At 40.7% G+C, this 19,351-nt stretch overlaps 1 protein-coding gene across 2 annotated transcripts in view; it reads left to right on the forward strand.

Moving 5' to 3' along the window:
- TPK1 (thiamin pyrophosphokinase 1) overlaps positions 1-19,351 on the forward strand; it is a 218,388-nt gene that overhangs the window by 90,320 nt on the left and 108,717 nt on the right. For both annotated transcript variants that reach the window (XM_033166363.1, XM_033166362.1), the window contains one exon: positions 14,623-14,695. In XM_033166363.1, coding sequence (XP_033022254.1) covers positions 14,623-14,695 — 73 coding nt within the window. The remainder of the gene's footprint in view (positions 1-14,622; positions 14,696-19,351) is intronic.

The raw sequence follows: 19,351 nt of genomic DNA on the forward strand, positions 1-19,351 counted from the left end.
CTGAAAGAAAGATATTATGTGGTGATTAAATAGTAATGAGTAAGGAGCCCGGTACAAATGTGGTGTGTGACACAGTACCAAACGGGAAAGCTGAAAACACCTACAAATTTATTATTTTATTACCTATTCTATTATAAAATTACCCCTGGGTGTCCAGAGTAATTTTTATTCTTTCTCAACTTGCTTCTGACAGAAAGGGGATTGAGTGGTCAGCACTCTGCCATACATATATAAAATCATAATGCATCTCTGGAGGAGTTCAAGGAACTTTAATAACATTCCTGACATATTTAAGAGAACTTTCATCAAAATTGCCATGGCTCTCGAGCTGGGTAGCAGCTCATTCCAAATCACAGTGGAGTGTGCCACTTAATGCAGGCACATATAGGAAGGGTGTCTTGCGATTTTACCTAAAAGGAAAAAAAAAAAAACCACATGAAATTATAGCATCTTATTCACAGCTCATTTTAAGAACTTCCAGAGTATTGACTTCACAGTCTCTGATGCTTTGGGATTTAATATTTCAGTATTTAGAGAGTGCATCGGGCACACAAGCTTAGCAAAGGGGGGGGATGTTAATCTAATGTGGGTTTTCGTTTTCCCAAATCAAGGGTGTAAATCAGATCTGATTTGGTTCACTGCCTAGTGCCCAGACGGCATATTTCATTCTGTCTGCAGCTGTTGGTCTGCTTGAGCTCTCCTTTAGCGTATGTGAAACATTTGCGTTCATAGCACAGAGATCTTCCATTAAATAGTAGTATAAGCTTTTTCACTGGTAAAAATTAAGTCCTTGGGTTAATTTTAAGCATTTGCTTCAAAATATATAGCATTAAGGACAGTTTTACATGCACCATCACATAGGAGGCCTTAGAGTGGATCACTCAGTTTGCAGGGTTGATTGGTGCAGTTGATTTTACATGCGGCACTATTCTTTAATATCTTTAATATCTTCGTATTTCTTTTTAAAATGAGCTCCAGTCTACAGCAGGGGAGGGTTACTATTTATTTATTTATTTATTTATTTATTTATTTATTTACATTAAGTCAGTGAATACCTAAGCTTCAGCTTATACTTTCAGACAGATGAAGTTGCAATGGTTCAAGTCCCTCCTCTCCAGGACATAGAAAGCCTTCATTGTAAACCAAGCTTTCTGCATGAATGCCTGGTTCTTTCTACCCTCTTATTCTTTTCTTTCTAAAGATGGAGAATCTCCTTGTAGTGGATCCAATCACTTATCACCAATTAATAATGCGCAGACTTACCCTACTAACTGCCCCCTATTAAATATAGTGCACACACCTCACTGTACACCAATTAATACAAAGTTTTACAAATTTACCACGGGATGCCTAGTGGGGGACGTGTGAGGGAAAGCTTAATAATTAGAGTCTCAGGAAAAAAATGATCAAACAAACAAGAAAATTTGATTAAACAAAAAGGAAGTTATTAAACAAAGTGAGTCAGGGAATGTGGTCTTTCAGGTAGAAGTTAACTTATTTACTTTAATTAACTATAAGATGTCTCAGGCTTAAACACAGTGTACAGTCACAGCCAGTGGTGTAATGGTTAAGAGCGGTAGACTTGTAATCTGGTGAACCAGGTTCGCTTCCCTGCTCCTCCACATGCAGCTGCTGGGTGACCTTGGGCTAGTCACACTTCTCTGAAGTCTCTCAGCCCCACTCACCTCACAGAGTGTTTGTTGTGGGGGAGGAAGGGAAAGGAGAATGTGAGCCGCTTTGAGACTCCTTCGGGTAGTGATAAAGCGGGATATCAAATCCAAACTCTTCTTCTACTCTTCTTCTTCTCTTAACCTCTCTTTACACAAATTCAGTTGTTATACTTCCGTTTCTGTTACTTAGTTATATGACAGGTTGTTCAGTTAAATACCTTTAATACAACACAGCTTCCTTCACAGATTAATACTCTGGTTCATGAGTGAGGGGCACTTTTCCTCAGTTACCACTCCTGAGGTATTCCCAATGGTATAACAGATCCAGGGGATCCCCTCACCCCTTGTGACTGGGTTGGGAATCTTCTGTACCTAGGACGACTCTCCCCTCCTGGCTAGATGGAGACCCAGGGAGCCTGAATTCCCACAGTTCAGTCACAGCCCTCCCAGGACACTCTTGTTCTCTCTGTATACCTTTTCCCCCAGACCCTCAACATGGTCTCCCTATCCAAGCTGTGAGGCTCTGTCCTCTTGCTATGGATAGTCTCCTCAGTGTGGATGTTTAACTTCACTCAGAACCAGTTCTCCCTCAGTCAAATTGTATCCTACTCCCTATCTCTCCAAATGAACCTTAGCCCTATCTCTTCTCACATCCACCCTATCTAACTCTACCTCAGTTCCAGTTACAGGTAGGTAGCCATGTTGGTCTGCCAGAGTCAAAACAAAATAAATAAATAAAATCCTTCCAGTTTGTTCTTGGTAGGAGCTTTCGTGTGCATGCACACTTCTTCAGATACATGCACACGAAAGCTCATACCAAGAACAAACTTAGTTGGTCTCTAAGGTGCTACTGGAAGGAATTTTTTATTTTGTTTTAACTCTACCTCAGAAACTGTCCCTCACAAAGTGCTGCTCCTCCCCCTTCTGTGGCTAGCCAATCAGAGAGAGGCTCTAGCCCTCTAGTGGCATTTCAGGGCACTGCATCGCCAGACTCTGGCCTGGCTCTGCTGTCTGTCACACTCCTTAGGCCAGGCCTTTGTACAATCAAGTGCTACTATAGATGGTCCAGTTCATGGTGAAAGTTAGCAGAAAGTTAGGAGGGCTGTCACTTCGACCCTCCTAACCCGAATATATGAACCATGGCAGACACAGTGGCAATGCAACTTTAAAAATATGGATAATTTACAATGTTTCTCATTCCACTATGAAATGACAGGGATCAGAAGCTGCTTACACTTAAGCTTAGTCCTCTGACTTGAACCCCAAGCAGGTATAAGCTCCAAAGAATGACTGGTCTTGGGAAGGAGAGTCTTCACATGGTGGACACAACCCGTTGTGTGATAGGTGCCCTGGGTAGCTAAGCTTGCCTTTGGCATCTCCAGCTTCCTAATCTCGTGAATTTGTGGGATGTGAACCTTAGTCCCTGTGGATGCGCTAACAGCACAATTCCTGTCCCTTTGTACTCAAAACAAGCTGCACTATGTTCAGTGAGGCTTTTTCCTTAGTAACTGCACAGGTTTGCAGCCTTAGCACTTGCCAAACGTGATCCTTCCCACATGGCATGGGAGAGAGTTTGCCCCTGCCTTATGCAGAGCTATGTGTGGCCTTCCAAGGAGTGAGGGGAGCATTGTGTTGACTAAGCCTCTACAAAGCACCCTCTCACATGTTACATTATGTGTGTGTTGGAAAGCAAAAGGTGCATGCCTGCTTCTCCATCACACAAGAAGAATCTGTGGTACATGTTTGAACTGGATCATAGGCACATATCCTTAAGTAAACCCTAAATATACCCAGTCTTTTGTGACCCACTTTTTAATATACCAGCAGAGCTGCAATTTTGTTGTATTTTCATTTGGGATTTAGAGGTTTCAAAGTAGCAGTTTTTCTTAATTAAATTTACATTCTTCATTAATGGCACTGACTGGGCTGTTGTGGAGGCAGTGGTGCAGCGTCACCCACCAGGCTGGCCATTGTCAAAGATTTTGGGCAATCTGCATCTTTAAGACCTGGCACTTTAATTTCAAGCTGCAATCCTATGTATACTTAACCCCTGAACTCTGAGTAGGTACTTATTTCTGACTAAATATACATAAAATCAGGCTTCAGGAAGCTCAGAGTGTATTGCTATACTCCCTAGTGGTTAGAGCAAGCAAGGGGTTATTATAGATCCCAGTGGATGAAAGACTGGTAGACCATTAGTTAAAGAAGAAAGTGGTTTACTACTCGGCAAACCTTAGCAATAAGACAGGATGATGCTACAAAAGAGAATCTAATAGCTAGCATGAAATATAAACTTCCAACATCTACAATATTAAAAGATAATACAGGTAGAGAGATACTCTGTCATATGATGGGTACATAGTTTCTCAAACTTCATGTAGCAGCGTCCATTTCATGGAGAGCTACCTGCCCTTTTACAATTTCTGATCATAGTGTGAATCAGTTTTAAATCCCACCACCTTGAATATACCAAGTCTGGTGGCCAGGAAGCAGGGTTAAATAGCAGAGGTTGATACTGAGACAAGCAAATGGGTGTCAGATTTCAGATCTACCAATCATTGATGTGTCAGCCCTTTAACCAGGCCCTGAAGTTTTTATGGTAGGGTTTAAAACCATATGAGTGAACTCCTAAAGGTCTTGATGAGCTTCTTGGGATTTGCTAGTCATCTTTGCTTTACATAATATCACAGGAACATAAGGAGCAGTCTCATATATATATATTTTTTTTAAAAAAAAAAAGCTAAAACAGGAAACCAACAACATGTAATTGTATACTCAAAAACCTTAAAACAATCAAACCATTTTTGGAATTTGTCCAACATGCTGTTACAGGGATGCCAACTTGAATAAAATGGAGGGTGCCCTGCATGATTGATCACATGATGCAGTGCACACACACACTAAATGGCTATCAACTTGGGGGGGGCACCTCGCTCAAATTATTGGGGGGGGGCAAAGATCCCTCAGCCCCAAGCAATTGGCTCCTATGCGCTGGTAGTTTCTTTGACTAGAGCAGTATCAGTAGACATAAGAATGAAAGTTGATGTAGTAGTCAATATTCGCATTTGTCCAGCAAGCTAATACTGCATACCAGCTCCTCATTGATTTCTGCTTACTCCATCCCAAGGCAAGAAATTCCAGCAGAGGCTTTGAATTGGCCAAGCTGTACTGTGATATTTTCTCAATCTTGATGCAACATCACAGAAACTTGGGTCACCAGTTAATAATGAACTACAAGACAAGATTTGAGCAGCAAGTACAACCTGCTAACAGATGTGCAAGAGTGAGCAGAAACCAGGCAAATATTCTACTTTGGAAAATGCCAACACACTAAATAAATTCTGTCATGTATAACCTGTATATTCCCATTTTGTAAATGTAGCTAACTCAATACTATATTGCTAGTGGAAAATAATAATATCCTAGTTTTTGGAAACATTTGTAATCTCGCAAAATCGAAAATATGATACAAGAGTGGTTCTCCCTGCGAGAAAGAAGCAGCATTGTTTACAAATGTTGCAAAACAGCATTAGGTCACTTTATGTGACACATTGTGACACATTTTATTACACAGGTCTTGATGTAGAAAATTCCTGTAGTTTTTTTCCAGCATCCAAACATCCAAAAAAAAGTATTCTACTTGCACATCCCCAGTAACAAATTTGCCCAAATGAAATAGGTATTCTTTCTAAATCTAATTATAATGTATCATTGAGAAAAAGCCAGACTCTTGCACTATTTTTGTTATCTTTTTTCTTTACCTACTGCATAATATTTCTCATGTAGTTTTATTGTTTTTTATTGTTGTGCACTACTTTGCATAGAGCAATATAAACATTTACTGTACCTATTAATAACCACCCCCTCTTCTCTGTGATCCTTGGAAATTGAGTTATGCAGTACAAGAGGGAGGGGTTGCTGGGGTCATCTTTTCAGCCCTTCAATCTACTACAGTTAAATTCCCAAAATGCTTTGGGGGACCTGATGACCGTTAAAAGGTGTAGATATATCCATTGTCTCCTGCTTGTTGCAGGTCAGAATTGACCCAATAGGACCTTTTGAACAAGTGGAAATACTTCCAAATAAAGTATCTGAAGAAGTGTGCATGCACACGAAAGCTCATACCAAGAACAAACTCAGTTGGTCTCTAAGGTGCTACTGGAAAGAATTTTTTTTATTTTTTGTTTCCAAATAAAAGTTTTTCCTAGGAAGTCAGCATTGATATTCTCTTTAGCAGCACTGATGCATGTTGATGTACAGTGCTAAAGAGACAATAGAGTGACAGTTATCACTGCATTCATGAAGAAGTAGTGATTCAAGACTCGGATCAATGGACCTTTGCTGCAGCATAATAGCATAGTTCAGAAAACCTTGATAAGGTTATTTAAATAATTCTCAGTCAGCAAATGAGTTAAGCCCATACTTATCTTTAAGAACAAGGTTAAGTGTTACTTAGGTTAGTGGAAGTAGCAGTTTTCATTAAGCAAGTGTGTTAAGTTTGTATTTTAATTAGAATCTAGCATGCTGAACTAAGCTTGAGTGGAAATCCTTAACTAATTAAAATGAAATCTGCATAACTGAAATCAAGTCTTCAAAGCATTTCAGTAGACCAGTGAATATTTTTTAATGAACATATTTAGAACTGGTCACATAACGTAACAGTTGTGTGTGTGTGTTCATTTGCTTGTTCCTTAACAGCACCATACATCAGGGTAATCCATTTTATCCTCACAACAAGCCTATGAGATTGGTGAAAGATAGTAGCTGGTCCAATGTCACCTTATGAGCTTTGTGGTTGAGTGGGGATTAAAGCCACTCACAATTCACTGTCTGGGTCTATATTCATAATTTAGCATATTTGACCTTAAAAGTCGAATGCCAAATTGAATTAGATATTTGACTGCTTATGACATGCCCACCAAGTGAATGTTTGAAATCTGCAGCCTGGTTTATATTGGAGTTAGGGGAAAGAACAAGAAATGATTGATGTAATGGCTGCTGACATCACGATGACCTTTATCTCTGCATTGAGAAAGACTCTTCCTTACTGCTGCTCCTGGGGAACAGGAGAGCACGAGGACACTCTAACTGGTTATATTAGAAGGTCCTTAAACATCATATTTTACCTTCCCCTTCTCATCTTCTAATGCTATCTCTCCTGCCTCTGCTGTTGGAGAGTTTTAAACACTGGACAGACTTATTTGTATGTGGAAACCTGAGATTTATTTTAGAAATAGCCCTTCTGGTTGTCAAACGCCTTGGTGCGCAAACAACTTGGAACCCAAACACTGCAAACCCGGAAGTAAGTGTTCTGGTTTGTGAACTTTTTTCAGAAGCCGAACGTGCTCCATTTTGAGTGTTACTGGGGTGGAGCAAAGGGGGGTGTAGGGGGCAGGCCACCCCGGGTACCGCCCTGGGGGGTGACACTCGGGGCGGCGCCCCGAGATCGCGGGCGCACGGGCGGCATGGCAAGTTTTAAGGCTGCAGCACACGAGCAGCAGCACAGACGCTGTGCTTCTGTTCGCGCGCTGCAGCCTTAAAACTTGCCACGCCGCCGCATGGTCGGAAGGGGTGCCAGCCGCTCACACCCGCCATCTTTGGTGGACATGCGCAGTCCCAAACTCGACCCTCCAGATGTTTTGGGACTACAACTCCCATCATCACTAGCTAACAGGACCAGTGGTCAGGGATGATGGGAATTGTAGTCTCAAAACATCTGGAGGGCTGTAATACATTGTACATTGGTTTGCCTTGAATAATGGCCTAGAAACTGTACAGTCGTACCTCCACTTACGTATCCCTCTGGTTACGTAAATTTCGGGGTACGTAAGCAGCAAACCCGGAAGTATATTTCCGGGTTTTTGCCACATGCGCAGAAGCGGTCCCTCCAGTTGCGGAAACCTCAGGATCTGACCGGAGCTCCCGAACGGATCCCATCTGCAACCGGAAGTGCCACTGTAGTTGGTTCGACATAGAGCCACACAACACTAGGCATTGTCTATACTTCAGCAGCTGAGCTCACTCCCAGTCAATTTCTGAGCCCAATCTGGTTTTAGCCTATAAAGCCTTGATTGCTTTGGGACAAGATTAGCTAAAGGTTTGTCCCTTCATGCATATGCCACCCAAAGCTTAAGATCCTCTTCAGAGGCCCTGCTCAGTGTGCCACCACCAAGTGAAGTGAGGCAAGCTAGGAAGGAGAGAGCCTTCTTAGTGGTGACACCCTGGTCATGAAAGTAGTTTCTCTAGAGAGGCTCACTTGGCATCTTCTTGTGATCTTTCGGGTGCTAGGTGAAGACCTTTTCATTCTGCCACACCTTTTAAACATACTTTAAAACAAACCCCAGTCCTTCACTGCTTTTACTGTAGGTTTTTAATTGAGCTGTGCAAATTGTTTCTTCTGTCTCTGCCAGGGGAAGTTTTATGTATTTTTATTTATCTTTGTTGCTCTCATTGCTGTAAGTCATATTCTTAAATATTGTATGATGTTTGTTTTTATTTTGCAAGCTACCTAGGGAATTATTTTGGGAGAGATTAGGCTTTTAAATACAGGGATATACAGTAACAAGTCAAAGATCTCTGGTAATGCATGGAAGTCATGAGAAATTCTATTTCCATGCGCAACCTATTTGTGCCTCTTTAAAAACCAGGGACATTATGAGGCATGGCACTATTTGGGGCAATGTTTTATATTTCAGATGCGGGAGACAAGGTTCTCAGCAAGGTTTACAGGCCACCTTTTGGTTTATTCAGGATTAAATGAGATGGCTGGGGTGGAAGCAGTGCATTTAAAGAACATTTATTGTGTTTATTTATTTATTTTACACCACATAGTAACTATGCATGTTATCCACTTTCAGTCTGAGGTAGCACATCAATGAATGTAGCTAACCACAAAAGTGCAAGGTTAAAACCTACCATGAAGAGTTTTTTTTAGTCTTGTTCACAGTGGAATTCAGATTGTCAGACTCAAGGCTGCTGCTGCTGCTGCTGCTGCTGCTTACAGAACTTATCTGTCAGATTAGCAGGTGGTCTCTTAACTGGACATAAAACAACAAGATTTGGGGCCTCTAAAAAAAAATATAAGAAATATATTGCTTCATAGAGAAGAGTCTATTTTCACCGACCATTATGTGGACAATGAAGACAAGGGATTTTGTACAAATGTGCATAAAGTGATTTGTGGGCAGGGAACTGTAATAAACAGATGCCATGAGCCCAAGAGATGACATTCCATCACTGGGTGTGGACAGGTCCCTAAATGTAGATTGGTCCAGGTAGACTGAACCCTTGCATGTCATTCTGACGGAAGGCAGTGATTTAACCAATCTTGACCTTTATCCGTGCCAAGTGGAATCGAGTCCAATCTGATTGTGAATCTTTGCTCAAAATCCTCAAAAGCACAGATAGCCTCATTTAACATGACCATTCTTTTAGAATTTGGCTTCAGCTATAACAATTAATTTAGGTAATCAGTGTGATTAAGTGATTGATATTTCTGCAGAAGTGAACTTAAAAAATACCCACTGTGAAAGACTGCAATGATTGAAAAAATAAATCATCTCTCTGCATCTCTTGATTGGTTATGTGCATTTAAAGATGACCTTCCAAAAAAATAAATGAGATGTCTGTTACTTAGTCAACTGTTACCTTCATTAAGGAACCACAAAATGGCATCTATATATTTGATAGCATGGTATTTATTCCAGGGTGTCTTTGGACTGATTAACTCATCAGTTAAAAGCACGGGATTAAAACATACTTAACCATTTGGTAACAATCCACCTGTCTTGGGAGTCAATGAAAGAGTGCACCTTTGCGGGGGGGGGGGGGGGTAGAGCCAAACTGTTGGAGAGTTAGAGTGCCTGCTATGGCTGTAGAAACCAATGTGGGAGAGACATGTTTTGTTGCTGCTGGGGTAAATGAAGGCGTCCAGTTGTGCTATTGCAGATGCACCAAGGCAACCCATCCCTCTGCGCTCCTCCCAGTGGTCATTCCTCTTTTGGTCACCACTGCAGATACATGAGTGATTAAACAAAATAATAAAATTAAATGATCAAAAACCCTTTCAATTTAACATGTGTTAAGGGCTTCCCATATTCACTCAAACTGCAAAATGCTAATAAATTACCTCTGTCAAGCTGCCCAATGCTTTAAAAATGCACTATTTAGGGAATATTGATGTGGTATGCTATGCGGGTGGTGCTGTGGTCTAAACCACAGAGCCTAGGGCTTGCCGATCAGAAGATCAGCGGTTCAAATCCCCACGATGGGGTGAGCTCCCGTTGCTTGATCCCTGCTCCTACCAACCTAGCAGTTCAAAAGCATGTAAAAGTGCAAGTAGATAAATAGATACCACTCTGGCGGGAAGGTAAATGGTGTTTCCATGCACTGCTCTGGTTCGCCAGAAGCGGCTTAGTCATGCTGGCCACATGACCCGGAAGCTGTCTGCGGACAAACAGTACTCCCTTGGCCAGTAAAGCGAGATGAGTACCGCAACCCCAGAGTCGTTCACGACTGGACCTAACAGTCAGGGGTCCCTTTACCTTTATGCTATGCTATCCTGTGGTAAATTGCAGCTTCATCACTTGCTTGGAGTTGAATGGCTGTCAGCGGCAGAGCGTTGGACCAAAGTCCCAGATTAGACATTCACTGGAATATACGCATGTACAACTGAATCTATCATTCCACGTTGGAAGCATGCAACTAGCAACCAACACTGTCCACACTGAATTGGAAGGAACCTAGATAGTCATGTAGCACAGCCTGCTGCCAGTGATTTCCTGGCTTTGGGGGAACCTGAGTTAAGATGAAAAAGCCTTAGCTCAACCTGAAACAAAATGATTTTCTTGTTAATTTAATTATAGTATACTTGTTGCTGGATAATATGACCTTGTTGGTCAGAGATTTGTCAGAATTCAGGAGTAAGTAATGATCTCTTCTTCACTAGACTCATACCTGGTGATACATAGTTGCATGCTTCATCTCGTCATTGATTGAATCAGGAGTGGAAACTGGCATTTACCCATTACAGTACCTTCCATTATAAGCATTAAATGTGAAAGGGAAGTCATGCTAAAAGTGGGAGTTTGGCCCGTGTCCATTGGCTGTAATCCAGATGTGTTGTTTGTGTTTGTTTGTTGCATTTATATACTGCCCTTCTTCCAAGGAACTCTGGGCATCGTGCATGGCTTTACTCTGATTTTATTCTCCCAACATCCATGGAGGGTAGGCAATGGTGAGAGATAGTTACTTGTCCAAAGTCACCCAGTGAGCAAGGATTTGAAGCTTGGTTCAAGCCTGTTGGGCAAAAGATTCCTGCATTGCAGGGGGTTGGACTAGATGACCCTTGTGGTCCCTTCCAACTCTATAATTCTATGATTCTATCCACTCCCCTGCACTGACTGTATATAATATGTAACAGTACTGTGACTATCACAGTTTTCTGACTGTAAGTGCAGTTGCCACGCCAAGGAAACAGAGTCATGCTGGTTAGATTTTAAGTAACGCCTCCATGCAGAATCAGGTACATAGTACTTGCCACATGCTTTCAACTGTTTCCGCATACTCACTGCAGTATTCCGTGATACTTTCTATAGACTGCGCCATGGATCATTGTAACTGCTAATTGGGAGGAAAATAGATTGTAGAAGCCATGCCAGCATACATAAAATTTATAAGCTGATATAGAATACCAAGTGAGGTGATTAAAGTAAATTAAATACCCCAGCAGCACAGTTATTGTGTTGTTTACTGCAAAGATGACATATATTCAGGAGATATGGCTTTGAAGGTTTAAAACAGAATAAAATGCCCACAGGTCTTGAAGAAGGATTTTGTTTGCTTATAGGCTTTATGAGTCCCAAACATGATGCTTTGTTAACTTTTAGGGGTACTTATTACTGGCATCAAGAAAGAAGTAGAAGCAGAGTAACATAATACCTGTAAGGTTTCATTCCACTCCTGACATCTCAAAGGCCGGGTTCCAGAGATCCGCACACCATTAACTGCGGATGTGCAGAGTATTTTCAGCCTTCCAGCCATAGCCTCCTGTACTCTCCAAAAAGCCACACTGGAACTTCTCATACCCTTTCCAAGGCATTGCCTGAGGTTTGAGTGGCTGTCACTGGCTCTAGAGACTGGCATTGGTATTGGACTGGCGTAGTAGGTATATGTTATAGTTGTGTGGAGGGGATGCGCTTAAAGTTAAAATAGTTCATAATAAAATGTAGATTAACTCAACCTTTCCTAGTTCTGAATAGTTCTTGTCCAGAGAGTCATTAAGAAAATGAAAACCAAATGAAGTGCTTAAACACATAGCATATTATTTGAATGATTAATGTGTAGAAGACCATGTAGTTAGGAAGGGAGCACACAAATTATTCCCTTTCAACAGAATGAAACACAAATAAACCTTGATAACTGTTGGCTCATGGATGGTCAGCAGTTGCATAGGGCTATTCAGGATTTTTAAGGGAACTGTAGATGTTTATGATGCTTGCTTTTGAAAACTATGATAGGAGCCCCACAGTATCCTGTCTGTTACTCTTTCAATGTTCCAGTCAGATCTGGAATCACATTCAATGGCAAGAAAAGCTTAATGGAAAAGATACGCCATTAAGTGAAGAATCGAGGCATAATTGGGACAATTAAGGTGCCAAAAAAACAAACAAAAGCCCCGACAGCCCTGAGCAATTACTGAATTGCTCACTTTTGCATTTCCTTTCTACATGGGGCATTTTGATGTTCTTAATCTTAAACCTTACTTTAGCATTAACACCAGTGTTGAAATCCTGTTTTTTGGAGTTTCAGAACTTAATAATAAAAGGGCACACTATGCTAGGACATTCTGTTTTGCCGTAGAATATTCCTGCCAGATTCCTGTCCTGAAATTATGGTGTTAGTTGCCTGGAAAAGCCAACAAAATGCTAAAACGAACAAACTACAATGGTTATGTTGTACTCTTGACACCCAGATAGGTTCCTCATCCCTGGTCAGGTCTTTACAGATTTCCTCCTTGTTTCAGCCACAGCTATATTGAAACATATATTCCCAGTTTAAAATTCCAGCCCAGCAGCCTCCAAAGGTCTGTGTCTTCCGCATGGAAAGTTCTCCAGAGGAAAGAGCAAGTCAGGCTGGCTTTGCAGTCCCTCTTCTGAAGAAGTGATGGTTAAAGCAAGAATAAGACTTGCCTGATTTAAAGCAGGAGGTTCAACACTTCTTCCCATTTTATATTTCCGACAAGTAGGCAGAAAGATGGAGGTGGTTTGGAGCACTGGCGTAAGATGGGAGGGCACATGGGCCATGCCCCACCCTGCATGCGAGCTCTTTCCCATTAGCAGCAGGGGCTGGGGAGCGCAGGGGGTGAAGAGCACCCTTTGCCTCTGCCCAGCACGCGAGCGGCATCAATGGTGAGGGATGGAGAAGCGTGCTCTGCCCCTGGTGCTGATGAACGGCTCCTGGTTTGGAGACTCCTTTTAAAAAAAAAATTCACCAACATCTACACTCCAAACATTTCCCCTGACATTCCAGTGATTTCTACCCAGACACTGTTTCTGAAGGCCGAATCCTGGCTATGTCTGGGAAATTCTGGACATGTGGCAGCCCTAATTTTATGTATTGTGACTTGCTGTTATTTTTATTATAGTTTAGTTTAGTAATTCCTTATTGCAATTGCTGAGAGTGGATTTCAGATCACTTGCTATTCTGAGAGGTAATTTTATTATATTCTAATAGATTATTGACTATTACTTTATTTGGTATAAGATGTTTATTTTAAAGTCATATTTTTATTATGACTTTTTTGGATTGGATTGTTCTAAGATGTGTGATATTTGTTGTATATTTTGTTGTTTCTTCAGCTTGTAAACCACCTTGTGAATAGCAATATACGTAGAAAGGTGGTATAGAAATTAAAAGTGAAAATGAATTAAAATATTGTGAGGTTCAGATTTAATGCCCATGGTCTGGTGTTACAAGAACAGGCTCTGAGATTGAGGTTGTATGTGCATGCTGTGGAAGCCACTGAGACAGGCAGATCCATACTTTGTTTGCTCAGAATGGCACAGCTTCTGGACTTGGCAGAAGTGCATTAAGGACTTATACATAATATTTCAATCTTCAGGATAACTGCTGCCTTTCAGTCTCTAGGTAGCTGTAAGACTTTCTGTGAGCAGAAATGTAAGTCACTGCAGGTTAACATTCACCAGAATATACATGCAACTTCAATTTCAATTCCAAATGTTCCATGGCAACAAAATAATATTTTCCAAAACGTGTTGAAAAACTACCTTTCTGCAAGTACAACGTTGTGGGGTGGGAGAAAATAGGAATGTACTACTCTAGATTTTCCTGTTCGTGTAATCAGTGATGCTTCCTGTGCTATACATATGTGGGGGAACTCTATCTAGTTTCTTGCAACCCTGGAAACCCAGCATGGAGAATAATCTCTGCAGACTATGCTGCTCATCCATGGTAGAATTATAGGAGAGCTGTCTCTGTGACTGGATGGATTCTTTCGTTCCCTAACCATTGCTGATGAATACACAAACATGCCTAGATGCTATGAATTATAAAAGAGGCGGAAAATCAGCCCATTAATAAGATTCTGAGTGACTTTGTAGCAGAAGGAGTACCAAAGTTCTGAAATGAATTGTGATACCTGCTATAATTTTCACTCATTTAGTATCTTCAAGGATAAATGTTACATATCTGTGCATCAGTCGGGCTGATCTCAGTCCCATAACTACAAATTATTATAGTCCAAGACATTAGTTTCTTAGAAGGGAAGATTGGAAATTTCAATCCATTTTATTGATGTTAACTTTGGAAAAGGACACCACTGTTTCAGTCTTGCACCCCCCCCCCCCCGGGCAAGCTCTCTTTTTTAAATTCAACAAATAAAGTGTGGGGAGGTTAATAAAAAATATCTAACTAAGTATTACTTCTTTCTCAGCTTTTTGCCTGATTACATCAGTGGGGACTTTGATTCTATTATGCCTGAAGTAAAGGAGTATTATACAGTTAAGGTAAGTTTTTTTTTAAATTAAAATTTCCTAGAAATCATCTTTAACACTCATTTTGTTGCTCTTTCGCCTGGCACGCTTTTGGAAATGCTTCTCCCTATAGCAAACTGTTCTAAATAAGGAACCCTGGGTTATTGGGTCTCAGGCAGAAGCAAATCAGTGTATTTCTGGTATATATCACTTTCTTGTGATCCATAACACCGTTTGTCCTTTTCCTTAATCTGTGAACTTAAAAAACAACAACACCCTCACAAAAATCACATCTTAAATATGTATTTTCTCTCAAAACACATGCTTCAAAACATATATTGATAGGCCTTTTTTTTGATCCAAGAACTGTGTTGGAATGTTTGGGAAGTAAGAAGCTCAGAGCAGATCAGTTTGTGTTAGAATTCACAGTATCCAATTTCTGAAGAATCCCTAGTCAGGGCTGGCCCTACGATGAGACAGAGTTAGGCATCTGCCTCAAGTGAAGGATGCTGAGGCGTTGGGAGTGACCAGAGCTGTGAGTGCCATGTGGCCCCTATGTGAGCCTGTCCTTTCACCAGTATTGGAGTAAGATTCAACTACTAGTCCAGTTGGCTTCTGTATGTGTCCCGGGGAGGGCACCATCTTGTCCTTCGCCTCAGGCAGCAAAATGTCTTGTGCTAGTCCTGTCACTAGTCAAGTGGGCATTCTGCAAATGACAGACCCGCATCCCTTGAAGCAGTGTTTCCCAACCTTTTTGCGACCGTGGCCCCCTTCCGACCTTGTTTCATTCCTGTGCCCCTCCCCACCCCATCCTGCCGGTAGAAAGGTAGCTATTTAAATATTTTGTTTGTAAATAGAACATGTATTATTTATAATTTTATCATTTATACAAAATACAATTACATAAAATGGTAAGAACATGATGAAATACTGTTGAAGCAGAAAAACAGATCCGGAAGGGACCACAAGGGTCATCCTAGTGCAACCCCCTGCAACGTAGGAAACTCTGCTAAAGCATCCATGGCAGATGGCCACCCAACCCAGTAGCGTAGCCAGGGGGAAGGGGGCACCCCCGGTGGCACTTACCTTGGGGGTGGCACATCAGAGCCCCAGGTGACACACAAGTTCAGGCAAGCAAGAAGGTCTGCTCGCCCAGCCCTACCTATTTGCACCCCACACCTCAAGTTCTGTACCTTCTCTTCCAGCAAGACAACCAGTTTGCACTTGCTACAAGTGTACTGTACTGTTGCATGTTTTCCAGCAGAAAGACAAACATGGCACAGCTGTTGCAGGTCACTGCAGTGTAATCCAAGTAAATTCACTTATAAAAACATAACTTGCTGGAAAATGTAATATTCCAAAGAGACTTTCACTATGTTTATAGTCTGAAGGGAATAGGCACCAGAAGTGTCAAACCTGCTGTGTCATTAATAAATACATTAACACTACTAATAGCTCCTTCATTAATCTTTCTCTTTTGAAGGCCCCCAAAGATACTCGGTAGAAGTAGGCTTTCAGTGAATCTTTATGTCAACTTGCTTTTTATTCAAATGTCAGCAAGTTTACATGAAGATTATATAGCAGCTACTATTAGTCCTTTGACAGAGTATCAATCACTTGGCAAATGGTGTAGAGGGCAAATGATGTACACTTTATTTTTCTTGATTTCTGCTTATCTTTTCTGGTTATTATGTGAAGTAACAGACTGAGAGTGTAAAGCTGCTCAACTTTGAAGTTTTATGGGATATTAATTACTGTTGAGTAACTTTCAGTGGAATGTACAGTGGAAGTATGAACATGCCTTTTCATGTATTGAAGAAAGTCCATTATTTCCTAGTACCCAGAAGTAACACCCTGCTCCACCATGAATAATATCTACACTTAGCAAAATGCAATTAATTATTTTCATCACGTTAAGAAATAGATAAAGTGAGTTTTTATTTTTTTAAAAATGATGTAATTACTTAACTTTCAAAATTTTCATCCTTTTTTACATCAGAAACAAAATGTTTATAAAAAGTTGAAATACTATATGTAGCATTTAAAGTTGCTTATTTTAAAGCCAAAAAAGTGAGAATGTATGGATCTCAGCAAATGATGCTGCAGAGAAGTCACACCTTCCCTTTAGCACACAAAGGACTGATAAGTGCTGTCTGGCAAAGACTGGTGAAATCAAGAAGTAATTATCAGTGCTATAGATATTTCCCCAACTTCCAAAAGGTGTCAGACTATCTACCTGACTGACAAGATGCAGCCAGCTCTCAGTCAGTACCCATCAGGGTCTCAACTCATCCCACTGCTGCTTTACACATGAGGAGACCAGAAACATGTTTGTAAGTAGCTATAATAGGCTAGAAGATAAACTTGAATAGTGCTGTCCAGATGTTGTTGGGCTACAACTCCTGACACTCTGACTATTGACCATGCTAACTGGGAGGTAACACTATGGGAACCGTTTGGGATATGAATTTACGAAATAGACTGGACCTAAACTTGCACAGAAGCGCTTGTTTCTGTGCATGATCTGGAGGGTCAAAGGTCGTCCCCCCCAACTTGGGGGAATGGTGCAGTGTGACAGACCCATCACTTTCTTTTTCATCCTCAGACTAATTCCTGGCCAGAATTTTGAATATGATTCCACAGTTTAACACATAATATACTGAAGCTTACCATTTTTACAAATTATTTCTGTCCAGACCTTCATTCTTCCCCCCTCCTCTGTAAAAAAACTTTTTTTTGTTGACCTAATGTTTTGTATATTCCTATTTTAGTTACTTCATTTTCTTTTTAGATAGATAGCTATTGCCAATGAATATGTTTTGTTACATAATGTGTATTGATGAAGAATTGGTATTTCATTCACTTTGGAGCAAATTCACATATTATTAGAGAGTGTATCAAAGCTGAGATCTCTTCACATGTGTGTATTAAATTTCTCAGCTTGCAATATTTCTCATTTACACTTTGGCCCCTAAAGCAATTCACCAGACAGACAAAAATAGAATTCAGTAGAATAAATAACAATATAGTTCCCTGTCCATCAAATATTATAATCTTCCAGTGCACAAGAATGTAATTTAAATACTTTCCCCCATTTTATATAGTTATCTAACTATCCAAAAAAGAAAGAAAAGAAGCAGACATTTGTTTCTGCAGTTGGAACTAAAGGTAACTTGATTTTGCATACAAAAATCTAGCAGTGCAGCTGTTCCAACTGAATTCAAAATAGTAGAATAAGAAGAAAACAGGATGAGAGGATCTGTAAAAATGTAGCATTCACATTTTGTAATGTCCAGTTGCTACAAATGGGCTAAAGCAGATGTTTGCAGAAATGGTTATATAACAGTCTCTCCTGCATGGCAGAAGCACTCCACAAGAAGGGGGCTAAGCTTACAGCATGTCACAGACTGGGTGGACGCAGAGGAATCATCTGGGGAACTCCCAAGGGAAGAAGGCTCAGAGTCTGGGGACTGGTGGTGGGATGACGATGAGTGGTCTGAGGGAGAAGACCGGGAGAAGTGTAGGAACGTTTGTATATAATTCCTTCCTCTTTTTAAAACTTTCAAAGATTTCCCCCATTTCTGCATTGGGTATGTCCTCCTAGCTCTTACAGCTGTGCCATTTCTCCATTTCCTCTCCACCCTAGTCACTCTATGGGTAATTGGCCCATTAAAGATTTGCAACCCCAATGTTTCCTTTCAGCAGCCTCAGAATGGTAATGAAACTTTGGGAGAAATGCTTCTTGACAGTTTATAGGTGCTTTCTAGTAAAACATCATCTCATTTAATGCACTACATTTTTAAACCTCCCAATGAATATCTATCTGACCAAATGTTAACATCTCTATCTACTTAAATGCATACAATATTGGCCGCAAAATCAGTGACTGTCCCGGGAAGCAAAAGCGCTAGCTATGCCACTGCCTGGCTGGATCAGACCAAAGAGCGCATCTAGCAGCATCCTGTTTTCACAGCATCCTGTCAGATGCCTGTGAGAAGCTTGCAAGCAAGACCTATATGTGACAGCACTCTCCTTGCCTGTTCCTAAATGAGAAAATACCGTTTCCCTGATCATCAAGAATTGTTTTGGGTCTTGCAAGGTGTTCAGATAATATTTCTGTAGCAAGCTGATGTAAATTGTATACTTACGCATTCATCAACACAAACTGAACACTGTTGTAATTAGTAGCACATAGCCAAAAATCATTCATTGGGTCCTTTTTTGAATATGAGTTCTGAATTATTCTGCTCTTTGGGATCAACACTGGCTGCCTGAAATTTAACTAGTTTTCACTCAACTCCACAGAACAAACCAATTTGCATCCCAGGTCTTGAGCACCTTGCATAGCTGTCTTTTTGTATTTGAAGAGGCTCAGTCATGAACTAATTCCATTCAGTTTCCCTTTTCAGATTAGGCTGTCACTGGTTAAAGCACTTCATGTATCTAATTTGCTTTCATTGTAATGCATTTCCAACTTTTTCTGTACATCCTGTATCTCAAACTGACAGGGAAAAATGTATTTTTAAAAGAAGACGTGCAGCATGAAAGCTCTCTGTGCAAAAGAAACTTGGCTGAAGCTGCAATCCTGTGTATGCTTACCTATGAGTAAGGCCTGTTGAACACAGTGGGAGTTCCTTTTGAGTAAACATGCTTAGAATTGCCCAGTGTATATAGTTAATCCTTTTGGCC

Source organism: Lacerta agilis, chromosome 12 (assembly GCF_009819535.1).
Source record: "Lacerta agilis isolate rLacAgi1 chromosome 12, rLacAgi1.pri, whole genome shotgun sequence".
Lineage (NCBI taxonomy): Eukaryota > Metazoa > Chordata > Lepidosauria > Squamata > Lacertidae > Lacerta > Lacerta agilis.